The 18,988-nt window shown below is 62.7% G+C and overlaps 1 protein-coding gene across 5 annotated transcripts in view; it reads right to left on the bottom strand.

The window, feature by feature from the left end:
- NFATC1 (nuclear factor of activated T cells 1) overlaps positions 1–18,238 on the bottom strand; it is a 105,392-nt gene extending 87,154 nt beyond the window's left edge. For 2 of the 5 annotated variants that reach the window (XM_042909804.1, XM_042909805.1), the window contains exons 1-2: positions 17,902–18,237; positions 3,535–4,630 (exon numbers count right to left, since the gene is read on the bottom strand). In XM_042909804.1, coding sequence (XP_042765738.1) covers positions 3,535–4,630; positions 17,902–18,028 — 1,223 coding nt within the window. In that variant the 5' untranslated portion in view covers positions 18,029–18,237. Of the gene's footprint in view, positions 1–3,534; positions 4,631–5,006; positions 5,103–13,577; positions 13,773–17,901 lie in introns of those variants that run through there. The other 3 variants (XM_042909801.1, XM_042909802.1, XM_042909803.1) reach the window with 3 other exon arrangements.
- Between the last annotated feature and the right edge of the window lie 750 nt (positions 18,239–18,988).

Below are 18,988 nucleotides of genomic sequence, written 5' to 3'. Positions count from 1 at the left end.
CCACACACCTGCCCCCCCAGCCTCCCCACACTCCGTCCCCCAGCCTCCCCGCCTCAGCACACCCGCCCCCCCAGCCTCCCCACACTCGGCCCCCCCAGCCTCCCCGCCTCCACACACCTGCCCCCCCAGCCTCCCCGCCTCCGCACGCACGCCCCCCCCCAGCCTCCCTGCCTCCACCCACTCGGCCCCCCCCCAGCCTCCCCACACCTGGCCCCCCAGCCTCCCCCAGCCTCCCCGCCTCCACCCACTCGGCCCCCCCAGCTTCCCCGCCTCCTCACACCCCCGCAGCCTCCCCGCCTCCACACACTCGGCCCCCCCAGCCTCCCCACACTCCGTCCCCCAGCCTCCCCGCCTCCGCATACCCGCCCCCCCCAGCTGCCCCGCCTCCGCACACCCGCCCCCTCCTCCCCCAGCCTCTGCACACACACCAGCTGCCTCAGCAATGGAGTCTAGGCTGACCTGGGAAGCGGTTATCACTGGCATCATCACTGCAAACACCCTCTCCTTTCTGAAGAGGCTCACAGCCTGCCTCTAAGACTTAGAAAATTCTAGATTTTAGAGGGACTCAGACACATTGATGCAGTTTCTGTGTATTTCCCAAGCTCTGAGAACAGAAGGGTCGTTCTGTTAAACTCTAAAACATGTCAAAACTATAAAGCAATGAAGTTCTATGAAACACTATGGTTAGTTTCACAATTTCTTCAAGTGCAGCGAGAACCAGGTACCCTTTCTGACTGCCGTGGGCCTATCAGGACGCTCTGCACAGAGGGGTCGCCGTAAATGTTCGGACAAAAAGAGACCTCAAAAGGGAGAGAATCCCACAGCATCCAGAGTTCTTGGGAAAAGCTAGTGTTGCACACTTTTCATTAAAAAGCTCCTTTTCCGGTCAGGATGGGATTAAAAGTGCACCCAGCACATCTGTTGTGATGAATTCTCCACATCCCAGACTCCAGAGACTGTTACAAACTCGGCCCTGGGGCTGCACAGCCGAGACCCCGCTGACGTCCCAGGCGCTGGCCAGAGTGGGACAGGAAGCCTGATGCAGCCACCCTCTCCCGCGGGTACGACGGCCTGTCCCTGTGGCCCGGCTGCCCTGGGGCACCAGCCGACAGGACAGCATGGGAACAGGACAAGGGACCAGGAAACATATTTCACTGTGAAACCAAAACAGGGGGAAAGGTTAGCTTCCACCCTCCCCCCACGTGCCGTGTTTGCTCACCGAGCTCATAGGAACTCCGGGCGCCCTCCCCTGCTCCCAACCGGGCGCTGTGACAGGGGCACATCGCGGGGCCCTGAGCACAGACAAGACAGACGGACTCCTCTGGTCCGCACCCACAGCAACCTGCCAGGGACACCCGAGTTCCTGCAGACGCCCCGCAGCTGAGCGAGCCTCCAAGGGGGGGCCGTCGTCGGAGGCGTCCTGCCGTCCTCACGCGGAGGCCACGTCGGGTGCTCTGGGCTCAACTGCATCCCCCCCAAATTCCTGGGCCGGAGTCTTAACCCCAGGACCTCAGAATGTGACTGTGTTTGCGCATGGGGTCACGTTACAGTGAGGTCACTGGGTGGGCCCTGGTCCAGTGGCTGGTGTCCTTGTAAATAGGGGACATCTGGACAGACACAAGCCAAGAAGACGGGCCTCAGGAGCCAACCCGCTGGCACCCTGACCTCTGACCCCGGGAAACAAATGTCTGTCGCCTACGCCGCCAGGGCACAGACCAGCACACAGGGTCACCGACACGTCACGCTTCACCCTGAGCCATGGTTTCCTTCATGCTTGTGGCCTTGGCCCAAGGAGTCCAGTGGGAGACCGTGGCCTTCAGGGTCCACGGAGACCATAGTATGTGAGCCTGTGTGCTTATGGCCGTTGGCTTGGAAATAGTCTTATTTTTACTTGAAAATCATAGAGAGGACAGCAGGCATAAAAGGTTCTTAAAAATTTTTAAATGCCTCCAAATGGATTTTTAAAACTCCCATGTTCACGAATTAAATCCAGGTGCTGAAATACATTTGTTTCGATGATAACTCTGAATACATCCGCTCGTTAAGCTCCGTACCATGCAAAGTAGAAGCTGGGATAGAAATGACACGAGTCAAGAAAAATCTGTGGCGATTCGAGCTCTCCTGTTTTCTCATCACCGACTCCCACCCTAAACAGCACGCTGGCAGGAAGGCAGCGTCCACCAGCTCAACGCTCTACAGGCCGTCAGTCAACAGGGCGCCTGGGGGCTCGGTCAGTTCAGCATCTGACTTCGGCCCAGGTCATGATCCCTCGGATCCTGAAATCGAGCCCCGCGTCAGGCTGTCGGTGCGGAGCCCGCTCAGGATGGATTCTCTCTCTCCCTCTCTCTGCCCCTCCCCCCGTGCTCGCTCACGCGTGTGCGCGCTCTCTCTCAAAATAAATACACATTTAAAAAAAGAATCCAGTCAACGTCATATTGGTTTCCCACCACAGACTTTCTCCAGGCTCAGCCGGGTTCGCCGGGCACCCACGAGCCCGTCGCCCCTTGCGGCCGCGCCCCAGGCTCTCGCTGTGGACACGGGGTCTGAGCAGAGCAGATTCCGAATCAAAGGATGCTGCGGACACGCTCGCCGGAGCCAGTGGGTGCCGCTCCCCGGTGTCGCTTCCGGAACGCCCTCCCACAGAACAGGGACGGAAGAAACAGGACAGCGAGCCCAGGACACGGGACACACGGGGGCGTCCGGGGAGGCGCCCCATGCTGCGAGGGAAGCCCGTCTCCGTGCTGGTAAAGCTCGAGGTGCAGAAAGCACTCTGCCAGGCGGCATTAGTGGCCCACCTGTTGGGAAAGCTATTTAGTTAAAAATAAAAACGCCGGGCTGGATAAGTGGACCCGGCGGAGTGGCGCAGCCCGCACGCCGCTGAGGAGTAAAATCAACAGCCCGAGACGCTCGCCCGAGCTCCCGTCGCCAGACTGCGGGGAGCGGGCGCCGCTCTCCCGGGACGCTAGGCCGTGCTGTTCTCCGAGGACCGCGGGGAGCGGGGTTTGCGGCTCTGGGGAATCGCAGCGCCGAGGCCCCAGCTGCAGCGACGCCACGGTGGCAATTAGGCGGGAGAACGGGAGCGGGTGAGCAGCGGAGGGAAGCACACAAACAGGGATCGTTTGGTTTTATGGAAAAAATGCTGAGCGCACACGTGTGCGCCCTGGTTACGGCCGGCGGGTCCCCACCTGAACGCACGTGCGGGAGCCCTCCCCCCCCCCCCCCCAGCAGCTCAGAACGTGGCCTTGTTGGGACACGGGGCCTTTAATGAGATAATTAAGTGAAGACGAGGTTTGAGGGTGTCCTTACAAGACGCGGATTTGAATACAGCCACGCGGGGAGAAGGGCGCTGAGGCCCAGGGAACGCGTGATGCTTCTAACGGCAAACCCTGAGGCTGCCGCGGGCCGCGTGGGCGTCCCGGAAAGCGCCAGAAGGCAGCGGCCCTGCGGGCACCCGGATCCCGACCGGCAGCCACCAGGCCGCGAGGAGCCGCCCGCGCCGCCCGCGGACCCCGCACGCCCCCGACCCCCGCTCACCTGGTGTAGGATGTCGGGGACCTGGGCCTGGCCCACTGGTAGGGGTGCTGCGGCACCGACAGGTACTGGTCGCAGAAGGCGCCCTTCCGGATGTGCTGGAAGGGGGGGACCTCCTCGGGCAGGAACTCAGACGTGGGCGGCGTGGCCCCCAGGTCCTCGCCGGCCGGCTCCACCTTGAGCGCCACCGAGGGACAGCGGTCCAGGGCGGTCTTGCGCGCCTTCACGGGGACGCCGTCGCCCAGCTCCAGGGTGCTGTCGGTGCTCAGGGCGTTGATGGCGGCCACGATGGCGGAGCTGGTGTACTGCGTGCTGTTGCCCAGCCAGGTGTCGTCGGTGACGCTGACCCGCGGCGAGCTGCGCGGGGACGGCGTGGGCGAGTGGTGCGGGGAGCAAGAGAGCTGCCGGCCGTTGAGGCCGTACTTCCTCTTGTTGCAGGGGGACGACGGCCGGGACGTGCGGGCCCCCAGCCAGCTCTCTTCCGTGACGCTCGTGCGGGGCGAAGTGGAGGGCGAGTGTCTGGGGGACCCCAGCAGGCCGCAGGCGCCCAGGCCGCGGGGGAAGCCCTCCTCGGGGTCTGTGGTCTTGGGGGACACGCAGGGCGACTGCCACGGGGACGTCTGCGGGGACGCGTAGGGATACGAAAAGTTGGACTCGTAGGACGAGGCCTCGGAGTTGCAGCTGCGGGAAGACAGGCTGCTGGCCGGGCTCAGGCACGAGGGGTCCCGGTAGGCCTCCAGGTTGGGCAGATTCAGGGTGGCCGTCGAGGGGGGCCGCTTGGAGCTGGGAATGACGTCTCCCACCTCCACATCGTGGAAGAACTGGTTGTTGCCATGGTGCAGTCCCATGTACGAGGTGATCTCGATGCGGGGGCTCTCCAGGGCGGGGGCTCCGTTGGGCCGGATGTGGCTGGAGGACAGGAGGTAGCTGGAGGGCCCGCTGTCCACAGCCCCCCCGTAGCCCGGGGGCTGGCCGGCCGCAGCGCCCGGCATGCCCGGGGCGGCACTCTGCAGGTCGTGGCACAGAGCCGGCAGCGAGGGGTGAGCCGAGCCGGGAGGCAGAGCGGTGCTGATGCTGGGGGGTGCATAACTGTAGTGCTCTAGAAAGGGGCCAGAGAAGAAGACGGCGTGAGGGGCCAGTCGTCAGAAAGCACACGCACAGCCCGGCGAGCCCGTCGGCGCCGCGCAGCTCCGGGCCGGGACCCCAGGAACCGACCCCGCCTCCCCTCCCTCCTCCGCCCTGCAGCGCGAGGGCACCCGCTGCACCTCACGCCACCGTCACGCTCCTACTGGCCGTCCTCCGCCCCAAGTTCCTGCCCGCAGAGAGCTGTCTGCTCCCCCCTCCCTTCCACTCTCCACGCAAACGCCCCTTCCCCGGCCACCCTCCCAGGTTTCGGTCCCCAGCCCAACCGCTCTCCACGCAGACACCCCAGTCGATCTCTTTTCCTCGGCACTTAACATCATCTCGGTCATCACCTCTTTGATCAGAAGGAACTAAGTTCTGTGACAGCAGGACCCCTTGCCTGCTTTAGCTTAGCTTGCTTCGTGGCTGTCTTCGGAGCCTATGACTGTACCTGGCACAGACAAGGTCCTCGGTTTGTCAGACGGATGGATGGATGGATGGGTGGGTGGGTGGATGGAAGTGTGGGTGGGTGGAAGGACGGGTGGGTAGATGGTTGGACGTCCGGATGGGTGGTGGGTGGATCGACAGGTGGGTGGGCAGATGGAAGGATGGGTGAGTGGACAGGTGGGCGGAGGGGTGGGGTTTAGCTACAGGAACCTGCACATGTAAAGAATACGATGAGCTCATCGCTGTCAAGATGTCCTGACTACTGGCTACAGACACAACACCCGAGGATCCGACGGAAAGCTTTTCTGGGGTCTCTCACGGCCTGGGAAGCAGATGACAGTGGCACATAGCTGTATTTAAGAATCGTTATATGCTAATTATAACTTCAAGAAAAACGTTTCTAAAAAATCACTACCGGTGTAATTAGTCACTTTTAATAGGAAAGCCGCATTTCTGGAGCCACATCTTGGTGCCTCATTATTGTCGGCCCGGAGAGGAGGACTGCACAGTCTCTGAATAATGGAAACGCACACATGGAACCCTACACCGTCCCCTGGTTTAAGGGCACTGCTGCCCAGAAGACACTCCCTTCGACGAGGGTGCCGCCCCTGTGCTGTGTTTCAGAGACCCGCACGGACCGGCCTTGGAGAATCAAGGGTCTCAAAGTACAGGTTCGAACCCCATCGTATTTGCTCACAGGAAGCAGTCTAGCACCCTAAATAGGGAAGGGTCTACAGCTGTTCTTATTTTTTCCAGAAGGAGCCATTCAACCACCCTCTCTGGAGACCCAGGCTCTTGCCGTCCTTGCTACCAAGAAGTTCTTGCTTTCTTGCTCTGAATGCCCCCCGTGAAAACCTGCTTGCTGTTCCCCAAATGGCCTCTCTTCCTCCAGGCCCCTCACAGGTGGCCTGGGGAGAGCGCGCAGGCCCACCCCCTTTCCGAGAGAGCACCCCAGGTGCTCGGCGGGCAGCGGTGCTAAGACGCCCTGGCGGAGGCAGCGTGGGCAGAGCTCTGCCGAGGGAGAGAGAGCAGCACTGCCTCTGGGGAGACCAGACGCTGGGAGCGACAGGACGCGATCCCGTCCGGACGGCCCAGCTGCCCTGCCGCCCACCTCCCGTCTCGGTCCCCGCCTGCTCCCACGGCCCCGTGGGCAAGCAGGACCCGGGACACTGAAGGCGGGGAAAAGACCAGCCCCTCGTCTCCCCAGGGCGGGAGGTGGGGAGCTGGGCCCACGCGGGCCGCCTGCCCTGGGACCGTGTCCCATGCTCCCCACGTGGCCACTGACACCTGAACACAGGAACTGCAATCAAAAGTTACAAATACGATTACAGTCTTGGTAAAAATCAAGAAGTTGCAACCCTGGAAAGGAACTTCCCGGAGAAGGTCACGGTTCCTGAGGAAGAGGTGGCATGGCGGCCGTGCCCCCCGGGGACACGTGTGCACATCCCCACACCCGGACCCGGCAAACCGCCACACAGGTGCCTGAGCGGGACGTCATCAGGGGGAGGGGCCCGGCAGGCGCGAGGGGACAAGCCCCCAGAAGGAGGGCCCCACCCAGACCCCGGATCCTCAGCAGACAGGACGAGGCAGGAGCAGCAGGGGCGCCAACACCCGGGCCATTCCGCACGCAACGGGGTCTCGGCAGAAAGGTCCACCTCAGCAGAAAACGTTTGTTCGCAGCCACACGCCTTCCCGTGTAGTAAACACGTTTCCCCGCGTATTAGTATCATTATCGGTAAGCAGAATATCAGCAAGGAGAGCGTGAGTCCGTTTTACACACTCAGAGGACAGGAGTGTTAGTAATCAGACGTCAAGAAACGACGTTAGTGTGTTTGGCATATTGCAAAATTGAGTGTGAGTAAAAGACACGCTCGGCTGTCCTGGTCCCCAGCACCCGGCTCGCTGCCGGCCACGGAGCCCCTGCCTCCTGGGCTGCCACAGGCGCCCAGCCAGCAGCGCCGATCCCACAACCGCTGGCACCGGCCGCACACGCCTCTCTGGGCGCCTGCAGCCCCCGCCCGCGGGGCAGTGAGCGCAGGTCTGCAGACGCCCCATCCCCGCCCGCGTCTGCGTCTGCGCCCTGGGCGCCTGGGCGCCACCTGCCCGCGCCACCGTCACACCTGTCCAGACACGCGCTTTCCCAGACCACCGAGAAAGCCACGCTGCTACTCTCCTGTGGTCTCGGCCCCCTCTGGCCTTCGGGGGGGCCAGACACCCCTGGGGGCCCCCAGCGAGCCCTGAGCCACAGGCATGAGGGGCTCTGCCCTCCCTGGAGCAGCTCGGAGTGTGCGGCCCGCCTGTGGGCTCAGGTCCAAGGGCTCCCAGGACCAGCGCGGTCTCGACATTCTGTCCTCCGGGTGGCAACGTCCCGACGACAGGGGCACCTCGCCAGACCCTCCCGGTGGACGAGGCCCCCAGGCCCTGGCCCGCCTGTGGCTGGGGCGCTCACACCCACACGGACCGTGGGCCCTGCCGTAGAGCCCTCGGACCCGTGACGCACGTGACGTCCCAGCGTTCGGTGAGGAACGTGTTTTCGTTTCAAAGGGAATCACCGCCTCCAGCAGACAGAGCACCGGGCGTGGGGCTGAGGGGAACGTTAAACGCCACAAATACAAATGTGTGTCACAAAGCCACGTGCTGGGTCACCGCCAAGGAAGTGGTGTCCCTTGTGATGGGCCCCCTCCAGCTCCCAGGCTGTCTGGACCTCAAAGGAAGTTTAATGGACCGATCCCTGTATTCCCTGACACGGTTAAAAGAGCACTATGGGTGGGGTTCCCCGGGCGTCCCAGTCGGGTGAGCGGCCGACTCTTGATTTGGGCTCAGCTGAGGATCCCAGGGCCACGAGATCGAGCCCCACATCGGACTCTGCGGTGAGCACGCGAGCCTGCCTGGGATTCTTTCTCCCTCCCTCTGCCCTTCCTCAACTCGTTTTCACTCTCTCTCAGAAGGAAATTTTAAAAATTTAAAAAGAAAAAAGGAAAACGGTGCATCTACAGTTTAAGAGTTGGGGCACCCGGCTGGCTCAGTGAGTGTAGTGAACACCTCTCCATCTCGTAGTTGTCAGTTTGAGCCTCTTGTTGGGGGCAGAGATTCCTTAAAAAATTAAAAATAAACGTAAAAAAAGAGAGAAGGTTGAGCCCGCAATTGAGCTAACATTTGTCGGCAAGAAGGTAATCCGAAGAATTAAAAAACAAATCCTACCAAACAGCCGAGCAGGACTGGGGGCCCCCCCAGCAGGTGCCTGGGCCCCAGGTTCTGACTGCACAGCCAGTGGAGGCATGCGGGGGGTCACAGGCAGGTTCTGGGTGAAACGGCCGGTGGGGGCGCGGCCGGTCTGACCGGTGTGCCCCCGGGAGCGCGGTCTTCTAGGAGGATCTGGAAGAGACCAGGAGGAGCAGACAATGGGCCTGGGCTGTGGAACTACTGAGGGGACTTTATGCAAACCAAACGCTGTCAATAAACATGAGTCAATGAGAAAAGAAAAAGCAAAAAGCCTCATTTAAAAAAAAAAAAAAAAAAGACTCACCTAAAACACCACTTTCCCTAATTAAACAAATTACAGACGGAAAGCCACATGCCTGACCTTCGTGAGGGCCCCACAACGGCGGGGCTGGGCGCTGCATGATGGAGGTATCTCTGCCGGGGCAAAAACACATCAAGGGAGACGTCCCTGCTTGCCAAGCCCGGGGGCTCCCGCCTGCTCCCCACTCCGTTTGGGTTGAGGACCCACCTAAACCGTATTCAAATCTGTGTTACTTAGCGATTCAATGAAAATGTTTCCAGTAACTTTCTTAACAACCCTGAGATGTTCAGGCTGATTCATGTCGCGTCAGGAGCCGCTGAGGCGCTCAACACCCATTAGGGTCACTTTCTGCCGCTGCTTCTGGGACCTGGCCGTCTGCCAACGAGCGTTCAGTAACCTGCAGAGCAGGGGAGCGCGAAAGACAGCGCCCGAGTCGAAGCGAGTATCGTGGGGACCTTCAGAAGGCTCCACGCGCAAGAGTGACAGCGGTGTGGCCCGTCCTCTGAGGACACGCACCGCCCCTCCGCCGTCCACACTGGAGTCCCAGCCCCACGCAGGTGCGTGTCCCCGAGGAGGGACGCCCGGGTGGGACGGGGGCCGCCCCCAGGCTTCTCCGGCGCTCAGACTTGTCAGAACTATTTCCTCCCGTTCTGAGAAAGAATCTATTTCAGAACCAGACAATTTTGTCACTTCCGAACCACCACCAGAAAAGGACATCCATGTGTCTTGTGTTGAAGCCAACGGCCTCTGGGCATCATCCCGGCCACTGGCCTGGCCCTGCCGGCCCGTCCCCTGCAGGCGGCGACGGGCGGGGCACGGACGGGCGGGCTCACCCCCACCGGGCTCCCCTCGTCCTTCACAGAATGATGCTCTCCATTTCCAGGAACCCCCCCCCCCCCTGTGGCATCTGCTGGGGCCTGACCGCAGGACACGGGGCTGGACAGAGGACCGCACACCCGTGACGCCCGGTCCTGTCCTCTAAGACGCCCGACCAGACCTTCTCACCGAGGCCCCACAACCACCAGGCAGCAAGACGGCAATTTCCCAGGTGGTGGAAACAGAGCAAAACAAAACGGAAACACGCTCCACGCGAGAGCCTGCCGCCCGGCCCTGTTTCCTGAGCACACAGAGGCGGCGCCACAGCGGCCCAGGCCCGGCGGCCGCGGGGCACACACAGAACCGCGAGGAAGCCCAGGGGCCCCACAACCTGCCCGGGAAGGTCTCGCACCGACACCACCACCTGCCCCAAAGGTGCCCCCCACCCCAGCCTTCTGCGGCCTCCTCACGGCGGCGGCGCCCCTGTCCCCGGGCCACACGGGCGCCCCGCACACCTCTTGTCCCTCAGGCCCTCACCTTCTCGTTCCCTGTCTTCAAGGAATCGTTATTAGCTGCAGTCTTCCTCTGACAAAGGCCCTGAATGAAAACACCCTCGTGCCAGTAACTATCCTGATGGAACATCCCGGAACCTCGGGACAAAGTGCGGACGGTGGACCGCCCACATTGAATGCAGGGGCGCCTGTCCCGCAAGCTGAGGGTCCCCCCTGAGGCCCCCTGAGGGTGCAGGACCCACACTCACCGAGCCCCTAGCACCAGAGACCCCGGGTCTCTTCCTGCCATCGCCACCTTCCTGACAACGGACTTAGGAATAAAGGTCCCTGCAGACAGGTCTCCTTTCTGTGCGCACTGGGACACACCGCCCTCGGCCCCCGGCACCACGCCCGCCAGCCTGGAGGCCCGGAGGACGCTCTTCTGCCGGGGACACTCCAGCCCGGGCCCACAGGCCTGGCCGACTTCCTCCCAAGTTGCCACAGCGACAGCACCGCAGCTCGGGGCCAAAATAACTTAGGAGCCGGGCTCCGGCCCCGGGTGGGAAGCAGGGCGGTGCCCGCCTCCTGGCCGACGCGGCAGCTCTGTCCTGAGCCTGAGAAAGGGGCCCCGCCAGCCTTCTGGGGGGCGCTGGGGCCGCCAGAGATGGGACGGGGGGCGGGGTGCGGGGACCCTGTGAGCACAAGCACCCCTCCTGTTCAGTGGGGGCAAATGGTTCTAAACGTGCTCTCTCCCTTCCCTCAACGAACGGTGACTACTTGTGTCTGCCGAGCGTCCTGGGGACAAGGAACTCTGTGCACCCCAGCCCTTCAAGCGCCAGGCGAGACGGAAGCCGTGTGCATGCCTCCTGCCCAACGGGAGCACGAGGCGACGAGAGTGACAGGGGTGCAGGCCCACCACCCACGACTCCTCAGGGTGGGGGATGCCGCTAAGGCAGGGGGAGCCGTGACAAAGACCCGGTCCGCGCCCCCGCGCCCCCGCGGCCGAGCACCCGTCTCCGTGCGCCCAGCGGCCTGTCAGGCCACGTTCCCGGGCCTCGCAGCCCAGCGCAGGGGCAGCTACCCATTCACGGAGCCACATCCAGGCTCGTTCCAGAACAAGCGCGAAGCCATTTCTATCACCCAGTAAAGGCTGGAGAATTTAACGTAACAGCTTACTATAACACCGTGATATTTTAATATTTAATGATTATGATATATCAATTATTCAGAACAAAGAGGAGGGACTTCATTAAATAATGGCCAAAACCCGGAAGCAATCACAGATGTCCTTCAGCAGGTGATGGATAAATAAACCGGTCCATCCAGCAAGGGACTATTACCCAGCACCAGAAAGAAATCAGCTACCACTAGCCACGAAGAGACACGGAGGAAACCGGAACGCACATCACCGAGTGGAAGAAGCTGGTCTGAAAAGGCTACATCCTGTATGACTCCAACTGGAAGACATTCTGGAAAAAGCAGAACCACAGAGACAGTACAGACCAGCGGTCACCAGGAGCTGGAGGAGAAGGAGCCCACAGGGTGTCTAGGGCCGTGCAAGGACCCCGTGGGGTGCAGGAACGTTGCCTGCGTGTCCTCGTGTGCCAGTGCTCTGTGAGGTACGGTCACGATGCACACGTGTCCTCGTACGTGTGACCAGGCCCACGGAGTGTGCACCACCAAGAGCGACGCCTACCGTCCACTGTGGACTGTGGGTGAGGATACAGGTCCAGCACAGTGACAGGTGCCCTCTCCAGGCAGGTGTTAAATGACAGGGCAGCTGAGGCGGGGCGGGGCGGGGGGTCTAGGGGAAATCTCTCCACCTTCCTCTCCTTCAGCCCTGAACCTAAAAGTGCTCTTAAAAGACAGTCTTAGTAAAATGCAAAACAAAACAAAACAAAACAAAAAAAAAACACGAGTATCTCTCACAAAAATGCGTTAAAAGAGGAACGTTTCCTACACTTCTTTCTAACACGTGATGATGTGAAGGAGGCCTTTCCTTCTCTGCCTGGCCTCCTCTGCCCAGAGCTATCTCCAAGTTGCTCGGGACCGCCCAACCCCCAAAGCCTGGTGAATGCTGGGCCCCAGGTGCCGGCACCCTGGAAGCCTTCCCGCAGGAGACTTTCCCTGGATTGTACTCCCCTGGGAGCCTGGGGGCCGGGGCACATGTTGAGCTGAGGCTTAAAAGCAGCCTTATGAAGGTTCCTGGCTCAGGGTCGGCTCTGAGTGTGGAGCAGACATTCTGGGAGGCACAGGGAGGCGGCGAGGTCCTCCCCAGCTCTGGAAGCCCCCAACCACAGAAGCCACATGGGGTCTGTGCCCCCCAGCCTTCCGGCACAGCAGCACCCCTGAGGGCCCAGTGGTGGGAGGACAGTGCTGGGAGGCCCTGCCCAGGATGGGCCTTTACACCACGGTGGGGGGGGGGGGGGGGGTCACAGGCACGGCCCCCACTTTCACCTTGTGCCTCTTGGCAAAGACACTTGCTGAGTGCCTGAAACCGGGGGCTGGAAATCCGCCAGACTCAGGGAAGAAAGTGAAGACGGCCCCAGGGACCACGGCCCTTCCAGTCCCAGCCTCTCCTGAACTGCCTTGGCTCCCACTGACCCCGGAGGCCTGGAGACCCACAGCCGTGGAAGACGAAAACGGGGTGCAGATGACAAAATTCAGGCCGCCTCTGCCTGGCTGCAACGTTTATTCTTTAAAAACGAACAGGACGTTGCAGTTTTTAAAGGAGGAGTAGTGAGCGACGTGGAAAATATTATACAATCATCGCAGAAATGCCGTCCCATCAGCGCCAAGAGCTGCCTTCAGCCTCCTCGCTTTCGCGCCACGTGGGCAGGCCAGAATGCAGAGGTGAGGGGCCTGGCTCTGGGGGTCCTGCACCCGCCCCCCCCCCCAAGCCCTCCCGCCCGCAGACAGCGCCTGCCACCAGGAGCTGGCTGTGAACATTCAACACCTCAGCTCGAGTTCTGACTCTGACTCAAGAGCATCCACTCCGGGAGGCTGGAGGTTTCGTTTATTTGTTTGTTTAACTGAAACCTTTCTTTTTGCAGAGGAGAAAATGAAAGAGACAAAGGCTCCCGCTCTTGAGGGCAGACTCACTTAACGCTTCCTCCCTTCCTCCCTTCCTCCGGGAGGGGCCCGGGGCCTCCGGGGCGCTCAGGGACAGGTCTGGAGGGGCTCCATGGCCCCCTGCCCTCTGGCAATGGCCGCTCACCACCTGTCCCTCGACAGTGTCCAAGTCCAGGGCCTCGGACACTCGTGTCCCCTGGCAGAAGCAGCACACCCCCACCCTGGAGAAGCCGCCTCTCCAGCATGAGTGCCCGAGAGACCCCACAGTGTGACCCGCAGGCAGGAGGCCTGATGCTCTCCCTGTGGCCACTTGGCGACATGGCCTGTCCCACCCTCCCACAACTCCCCACTAAACTGGGTCTCGGCGCCCTAGGGGCAGGATGGGGGCCCCAGGCACACCCCCCAGGCCAGCCCTCCTGACTTCAATCTGGTTCCTGCGCCCCCACCCCTGCCCTGCACCGCCAGGGTCCTGCACCTGCGGCCTCGCACCCCGAAACACAGCACTGGAGGCCCCCGCACCTCCGGCCCCTGCGCCCCTCGCCCGCGCCCCCTCCGCAGGCCCCGCGCGGACCCACCTGGGGCAGCGACGGCGCCTTCGTCGCTCTGGTTAAACTCGAAAAGGAAATCGAAGTCGAACTCCTGGTCCTCCTCCAGCCCCGTCATGTTGGGATGGGCCAGGTCGGGGTTGGGGTCCTTATCCGGGCTCGGGGCCCAGGGTCTGGGGTCAAGGTGCGGGCCGGTCAGGTAGGGGTCTGGGGTCGGGGGTCAAGGTCCGGTCAGGGTCGGGTGGGGGGGGGGCGGTGGCGGTCCCGGTCTGGGATTGGGAGGGAGGGGGGCGGGGCCCTGGCCCCGATCCGGGCCGGGCCGGGGTCGGTCGGGGTCGGGGTCGGGGTCGCGGCCTGGCTCGGGGCCGCGGCCGCGGGCACCTGTGGTCGCGCCGCCCGGGGCTCGGCTGCGCCCGGCGCTGGGCCGCGCGTCCTCGGGTAACGTGACTCCCGCCCGCGCCCCTCCCCCGCGCCCGCCCCCGCGCCCCTCCCCCGCCCCCCCGCCGTTTCCGGGTTGACATAAACAAGCCGCTCGCCGGCCGCCGGCTTCCGAGTTTTAAATAAACTCCCGGGGCAGCCGGGGCGCACGCGGCTCCCTCGTGTCCCCCGCCCCCCGCCCGCGTCCGGGGGTCCACGTGCGCCCGGCCAGACCCCCCGCGGCCCGCGCCCGACGGGCTGGGGGCGGGGGGGGGGGGGGGGGGGCGGGGCGCGGGCGGAGGGCGGGCGTCCGGGACCCCCGCCCCCCGCCCGCGGACCCGCCGGGTCCCAGGGGGCGAGAGGGCGCCGCTCCCAGGCACCGAGTGGCCCAAAGGTGGAAAACTGCGTGCCACCGAGACGGGAGACTGCGTCCCGCCTGCTAAATTTGTGTAAAAGTTTAAAAAAAAAAAAAAAATCTCTCAAACTGCCGGGGCCTCGTCTGGAGCGAGGATTTGGTTGCTGCCTGAGTCTACAACATGCACGTCCTGCCAGAGGCCGGCACTCGCCCGAGTGCGGATGCAGTCCACTGGATAGCTGTGCTCACTTTCTGACCCGCCTGCCCCTTGGACCCGCAGCGGGGGGTGCACCATCTCTCAGCCCCCGTGGCTAACTCACCCGCAAATGCCAAGGAAACGTGCGGGTTTCCGCAGGGACCGGAAACGCCCTCCCGTACAGTGGGAGACTCTGCTGTGGCCCGCAGGCTGCGCACATCTAGGCGCCGCTGGCTGGCACACAGCAGCCCTTTTGTGCTGTGGCGTCTTCCTCACAGGCTCGTGCCCACCCGCCACCTAGCTTCGTTGCAACACCGTTTGCCTCAGTCCTGCAACTTCTTAAAACACACGTGCACACTCCTACGCGTCCACAAGTAACTGCAAAGCTTTCAAAGGTTCAGTGTGTGGGGACTGAAACCCAAGGCTAGGACACAGCAGCCGGGCACAGCAAATCTAATGTACAAGGCAGGTCTGGGCACCATTGTCTCCTACGTCTTTGCTTCAGCCGTCCGTTCCGACTGTCCCCAGTGTCTCAGCGCCACGCACAACTGGCATCTGCAAGAACACGCGAACTTTACAGGAGAGTGAGCGTCAGCCACGGAGAAGGACACGTCCAAGAGAGGGAGGGCGGGACCGCAGCCACTGCTGCTGGTCCGCTAAGGAACAAGCGCCCTCCTTTCTGCCCTGCAGGCCCTTTGCCCTGGGGGTACTGCTCTTTCCGGAAGCAAATAAGCTGCAAAGCACGTGACCCCCCCCCCCCTTGATTCTCTCCCCTGACCCTTTTCAAAATGCCTGGTTTTCTCCAGTGATAAACTATAGTTCACTTTGGCCTGATTTAGTTTCTAATAATAGTGCTCACTTTGAGATGCATGTTGGAGGATTGTTTTGTTTTAGTTCGCTTTTTTTGCTGACCTTCGGGCAAATGGAAGTCTGTTTCTGTTGAGAAGCCGCAACATTTCATTTTCTTTCCAGCTGTTTTCTCTGCAGCCACCTTCTAGTCCCCACCGAAAATGTACACACAACAGCCCTTGTCATCTGTTTAGACGAAAACTTTTTGTTCGACCGTTTCAGAGAAAGTGGGTTCGCACTTCTGCACGCACACGGGTGCCCACCAGCTTCCCGCCTGGGCCACCGGACCAGGACTCAGCCCTGCCCTGCCTAAGGCTGAGCTCCCCGCCGCCCCCAACCTAGTTTCAGATCCCCAACCAAAGCCACCACATGGGGAGGCCAGGTTTTTAAACGCTCCCCTTACCAGCACCCCCCTCCCGGTGAGCGCCTTTCAACTGGTAGATGGTGTGGAGCTATTTGCCAACTCAGCAGACACTCCTGTCCTGATGCAAATGTTTAGCTTGGCGCTTAGTCTCTGAGGCTGCGGGTGTGGGAGCACAGAGCTCCAGCCCTGGGTGTGATAGAGCAGGGCCTCTCCTAATCTGGATTAGGAAACTACGCGGCCGGCTCGAAGTTAAGTGTCGGGAGAACAGAGCGAGCTTTGTTCTGTTCCGGAGAGCCCCGGGGGCATTCTGTGTGGAGCAACCTCGGAATGGGTGGGTGGGTGGCTACCTACCAGGCCTTGCATTTCCCTGCGCTCTCCACGCGGAAAAACAAGCACAAGGCCTTCAGAAACAACAGGCCTAATGAGCTTCAACCCAGATGCTCATTAAACTGGAGGGAAGTGCCGGGGAATCACGCAGATTCTCACAGGGGCAGCTGACGCCTTAGTCAGGCCTTGGGGAGGGGACAGATCACGCGTCCTCCAGCGCTCGCTCGGCTAGGCAGGCGTTGACCTGCAGTAAACGGAGCGCCTGTCATACCCTCAGCCTGTCTCCCTGAAGGACTCGACCACGCTTTCTAGCTGCCTCGCCTCGTAGTTCTCACAACATACACGGATATTCACCTGGTCCAAAGGCCTCGCTGCACCTGGCCTGCTGTCTTTTCTGCAGAGGCCCTTTGTCAAATGCAGGAAACAGGAAGAATCCCCACCCCCCCAGATGGCTTTTTTCCTTGTGAAAGAGAAGAGGTTGTTGCAGGATGGGCCACCGGCTGTTCAAGTGAAGACACTCCGAAAACGGTGTCCCAGAATCCGACAGCAAAACCTCAGCACACTTTTTAGAAACTGTTCCAATAGCGAGAGCTTGGCCCATAACCATCACCTGGTATTTACATTTAAACATCTCCTCAACTGGGATGAAATGGTAAGAAACGCACGTCTTCCTCCACCGACACAAAACACCCGGCAAATAATTGATCTCCTTTTGATGAGCGTACCGACTGGCCTGGGCTCCTCTCTGTTAAAGAACGTAGGTTCTCGAAGCTGGCAGGCTTCGGAGAACGCGGCTCTAAGTCTGCTCTGCAAATGCCGCAGGAAAGTTCTGGTCCTCAGAAGCACGTCCGCCCCAAAAACTCACTACCAAGTTTGCCTGCTGTCTTAAAATAATTTAAATAAAACATCGGGCGCTCCTAAGGCCTTTGGGAAGGTGTCTCCGGTTCCCAGGGTGCAATCGCCGGCCCGATGCCCCGGCAGGATGCCGGTCACCCCGGTGGGAGGCCGTTTTCAGACACCTGCGGGAGCACAGCGGGTGGGAGCTCCAGGCCGCCCGGCTGGAGGTGGTGGCGCTTCTAAGGGCAGCGGGCCAAGGGGACTCCGTGAGACTCCCTGTCGGGAGCGGAGTCGCCATCACCAGGCTTCATTCACTTTATGCACTTTTGGGACTATAAACAAGCGGCTTGAAACTTGGCGGTCCCTCTTCAAACTATCCTGAATCCTTTTCTACGGTTGGAACTCGCCCTCTACGAGGTTGCAAAATGTTCTGAATTAGGGGCTGTGTCCAGACAGCGCGTTTGATGCCTGGAGTCCTGCGGGTCGAGCCACCAGCGGGGCAGAGCCGCGGCGGGGGGGCGGGGGGCGAGACGGCGCCCGCCACCGGCGGAGCTCGCGCAGGGGAGCAGACCCCCACCTCACGCCGCGTGGCTGCTCTCCCAGGCCGCAGGGTGGCCTTGCCCCCGCTGGGGACGAAACCGGCCGAACTTCGTTCCCAAAGAAACCTCCTGGCTCGGTCGCAAGGCGTCTCCCGCGGTGGCGACGGCCCTAACCTCGCCCGGTCCCCGGACCGCCTGCGTTTGAACGCAGTTTGGGCAGCGGCTCCGCCGCGAGGCTGCGCTCAGCGCTGGAGGAGAGGAGACACCTATTGGCAGGAAGGCGCGCTCGAGACCAGGGCTGCTCCGGGGAAACACCAGGGGGACACCGCTTCCCAAGCCGCGCCGCGCCGCGCGCCCCGCCGCCCGCGCCCCTCCCGGCGGCGGACCCGGGCCCGGCCCGCTCGCCGCTCCCGGGCCGGGACCCCGGGGGGCGCGGGGGGCGGGGGGGGGCGGCGGCCTCGCCGGCTTACCTTCCTCCGCCGACTTCATGGTGCCGCCGGAGGGCGGCGCGGGCCCCAAAGTTTCTCCGCTCCCGCAGACTGCAGCCGGAGGCCCGAGTGGAAACTTGGAAGGGACTGGAAAACTGGTACTTGGCATCCACGCGGCGGCGGCGGCGGCGGCGGCGGCGGCGGGGAGCAGGAGGAGCGGGAGGAGGAGCGGGAGGCGCTCGGCGCCGCCGCCCCGGCAGGGTCTCCCGGGAAGGCAGGGACCTCTCCCCCGGCTCAGCGCCGCCCGCCCCGGACAAATGTCATTGGGGGGCGTGTGCGCGCGTGGCGGGCCGAGCCGCGGCCCTGGGGCCCGAGCTGCGTGGCGGGGTGGCGGGGTGGCGGGGGCTCGGCGGTGTGCTCCCGCGCCCCGGTGCCCGCGCCCGGCCGCCCGACCCGGCGCGGTGACTGTGCCGGCGAGTTCGGAGTCCTCTGAGTGTCGCTCTGACGCAGGGCCGCGCTCTGCCTCCTGCCTTTTTAAAGCTGGAAAACACCTCCCCCGCCTCCCCGCCGGCCCGGCCGCTCCCGCGCCCCCTCCCTGCCGTGACATCACGCCCCCGCCCGAGCCGGCGCAGGGCCCGGAGGACAAGTCGCCGAGCTCCTGCCCTCCCCGCGCCGCCGGGCCCGCTGCTCGCCGGGCCCGCGGGGCGCACGGGGGGGGCGGGCAGGGGCGCACGGCCCCGGAGGGGGCGCGCCGGGGGCGGGCAGGGGCGCCCGCGGAGGGCCGGGGCGCACGGGGGGTGTCGGCGGGGGCGCCCGTGGAGGGCGGGGGCGCCCCGGGTGAGACCCGGGCGCACCCGAACAACGAGCCGGCCGGGACGCCGGGGTCCAGCCCGTGTCCTAAGGGAGTCACACTCTGCTTTAAAGAGGGGGCGGAGGGAGCGGAGACGAGGGGGTCGAGAGCGCCCTGCATGCTGAAGTCATTATGTAAAATCGCAGGCTTCCCCCGCTGTGGAAATTTGGAAAAGCGCTTCCATTGGCAGGCCCGAGAAAGGAAATTCCCATCCCGCTAAATTACTAACAGATTGCACGGCAGTCCCGGGACGTGGACTTATTGTCATTTTACTCTGTA

Source organism: Panthera leo, chromosome D3 (genome assembly GCF_018350215.1).
Source record: "Panthera leo isolate Ple1 chromosome D3, P.leo_Ple1_pat1.1, whole genome shotgun sequence".
NCBI lineage: Eukaryota > Metazoa > Chordata > Mammalia > Carnivora > Felidae > Panthera > Panthera leo.
Note: the sequence above shows the minus strand (reverse complement) of the source record. Positions and strands in the feature narration are given on the sequence as shown.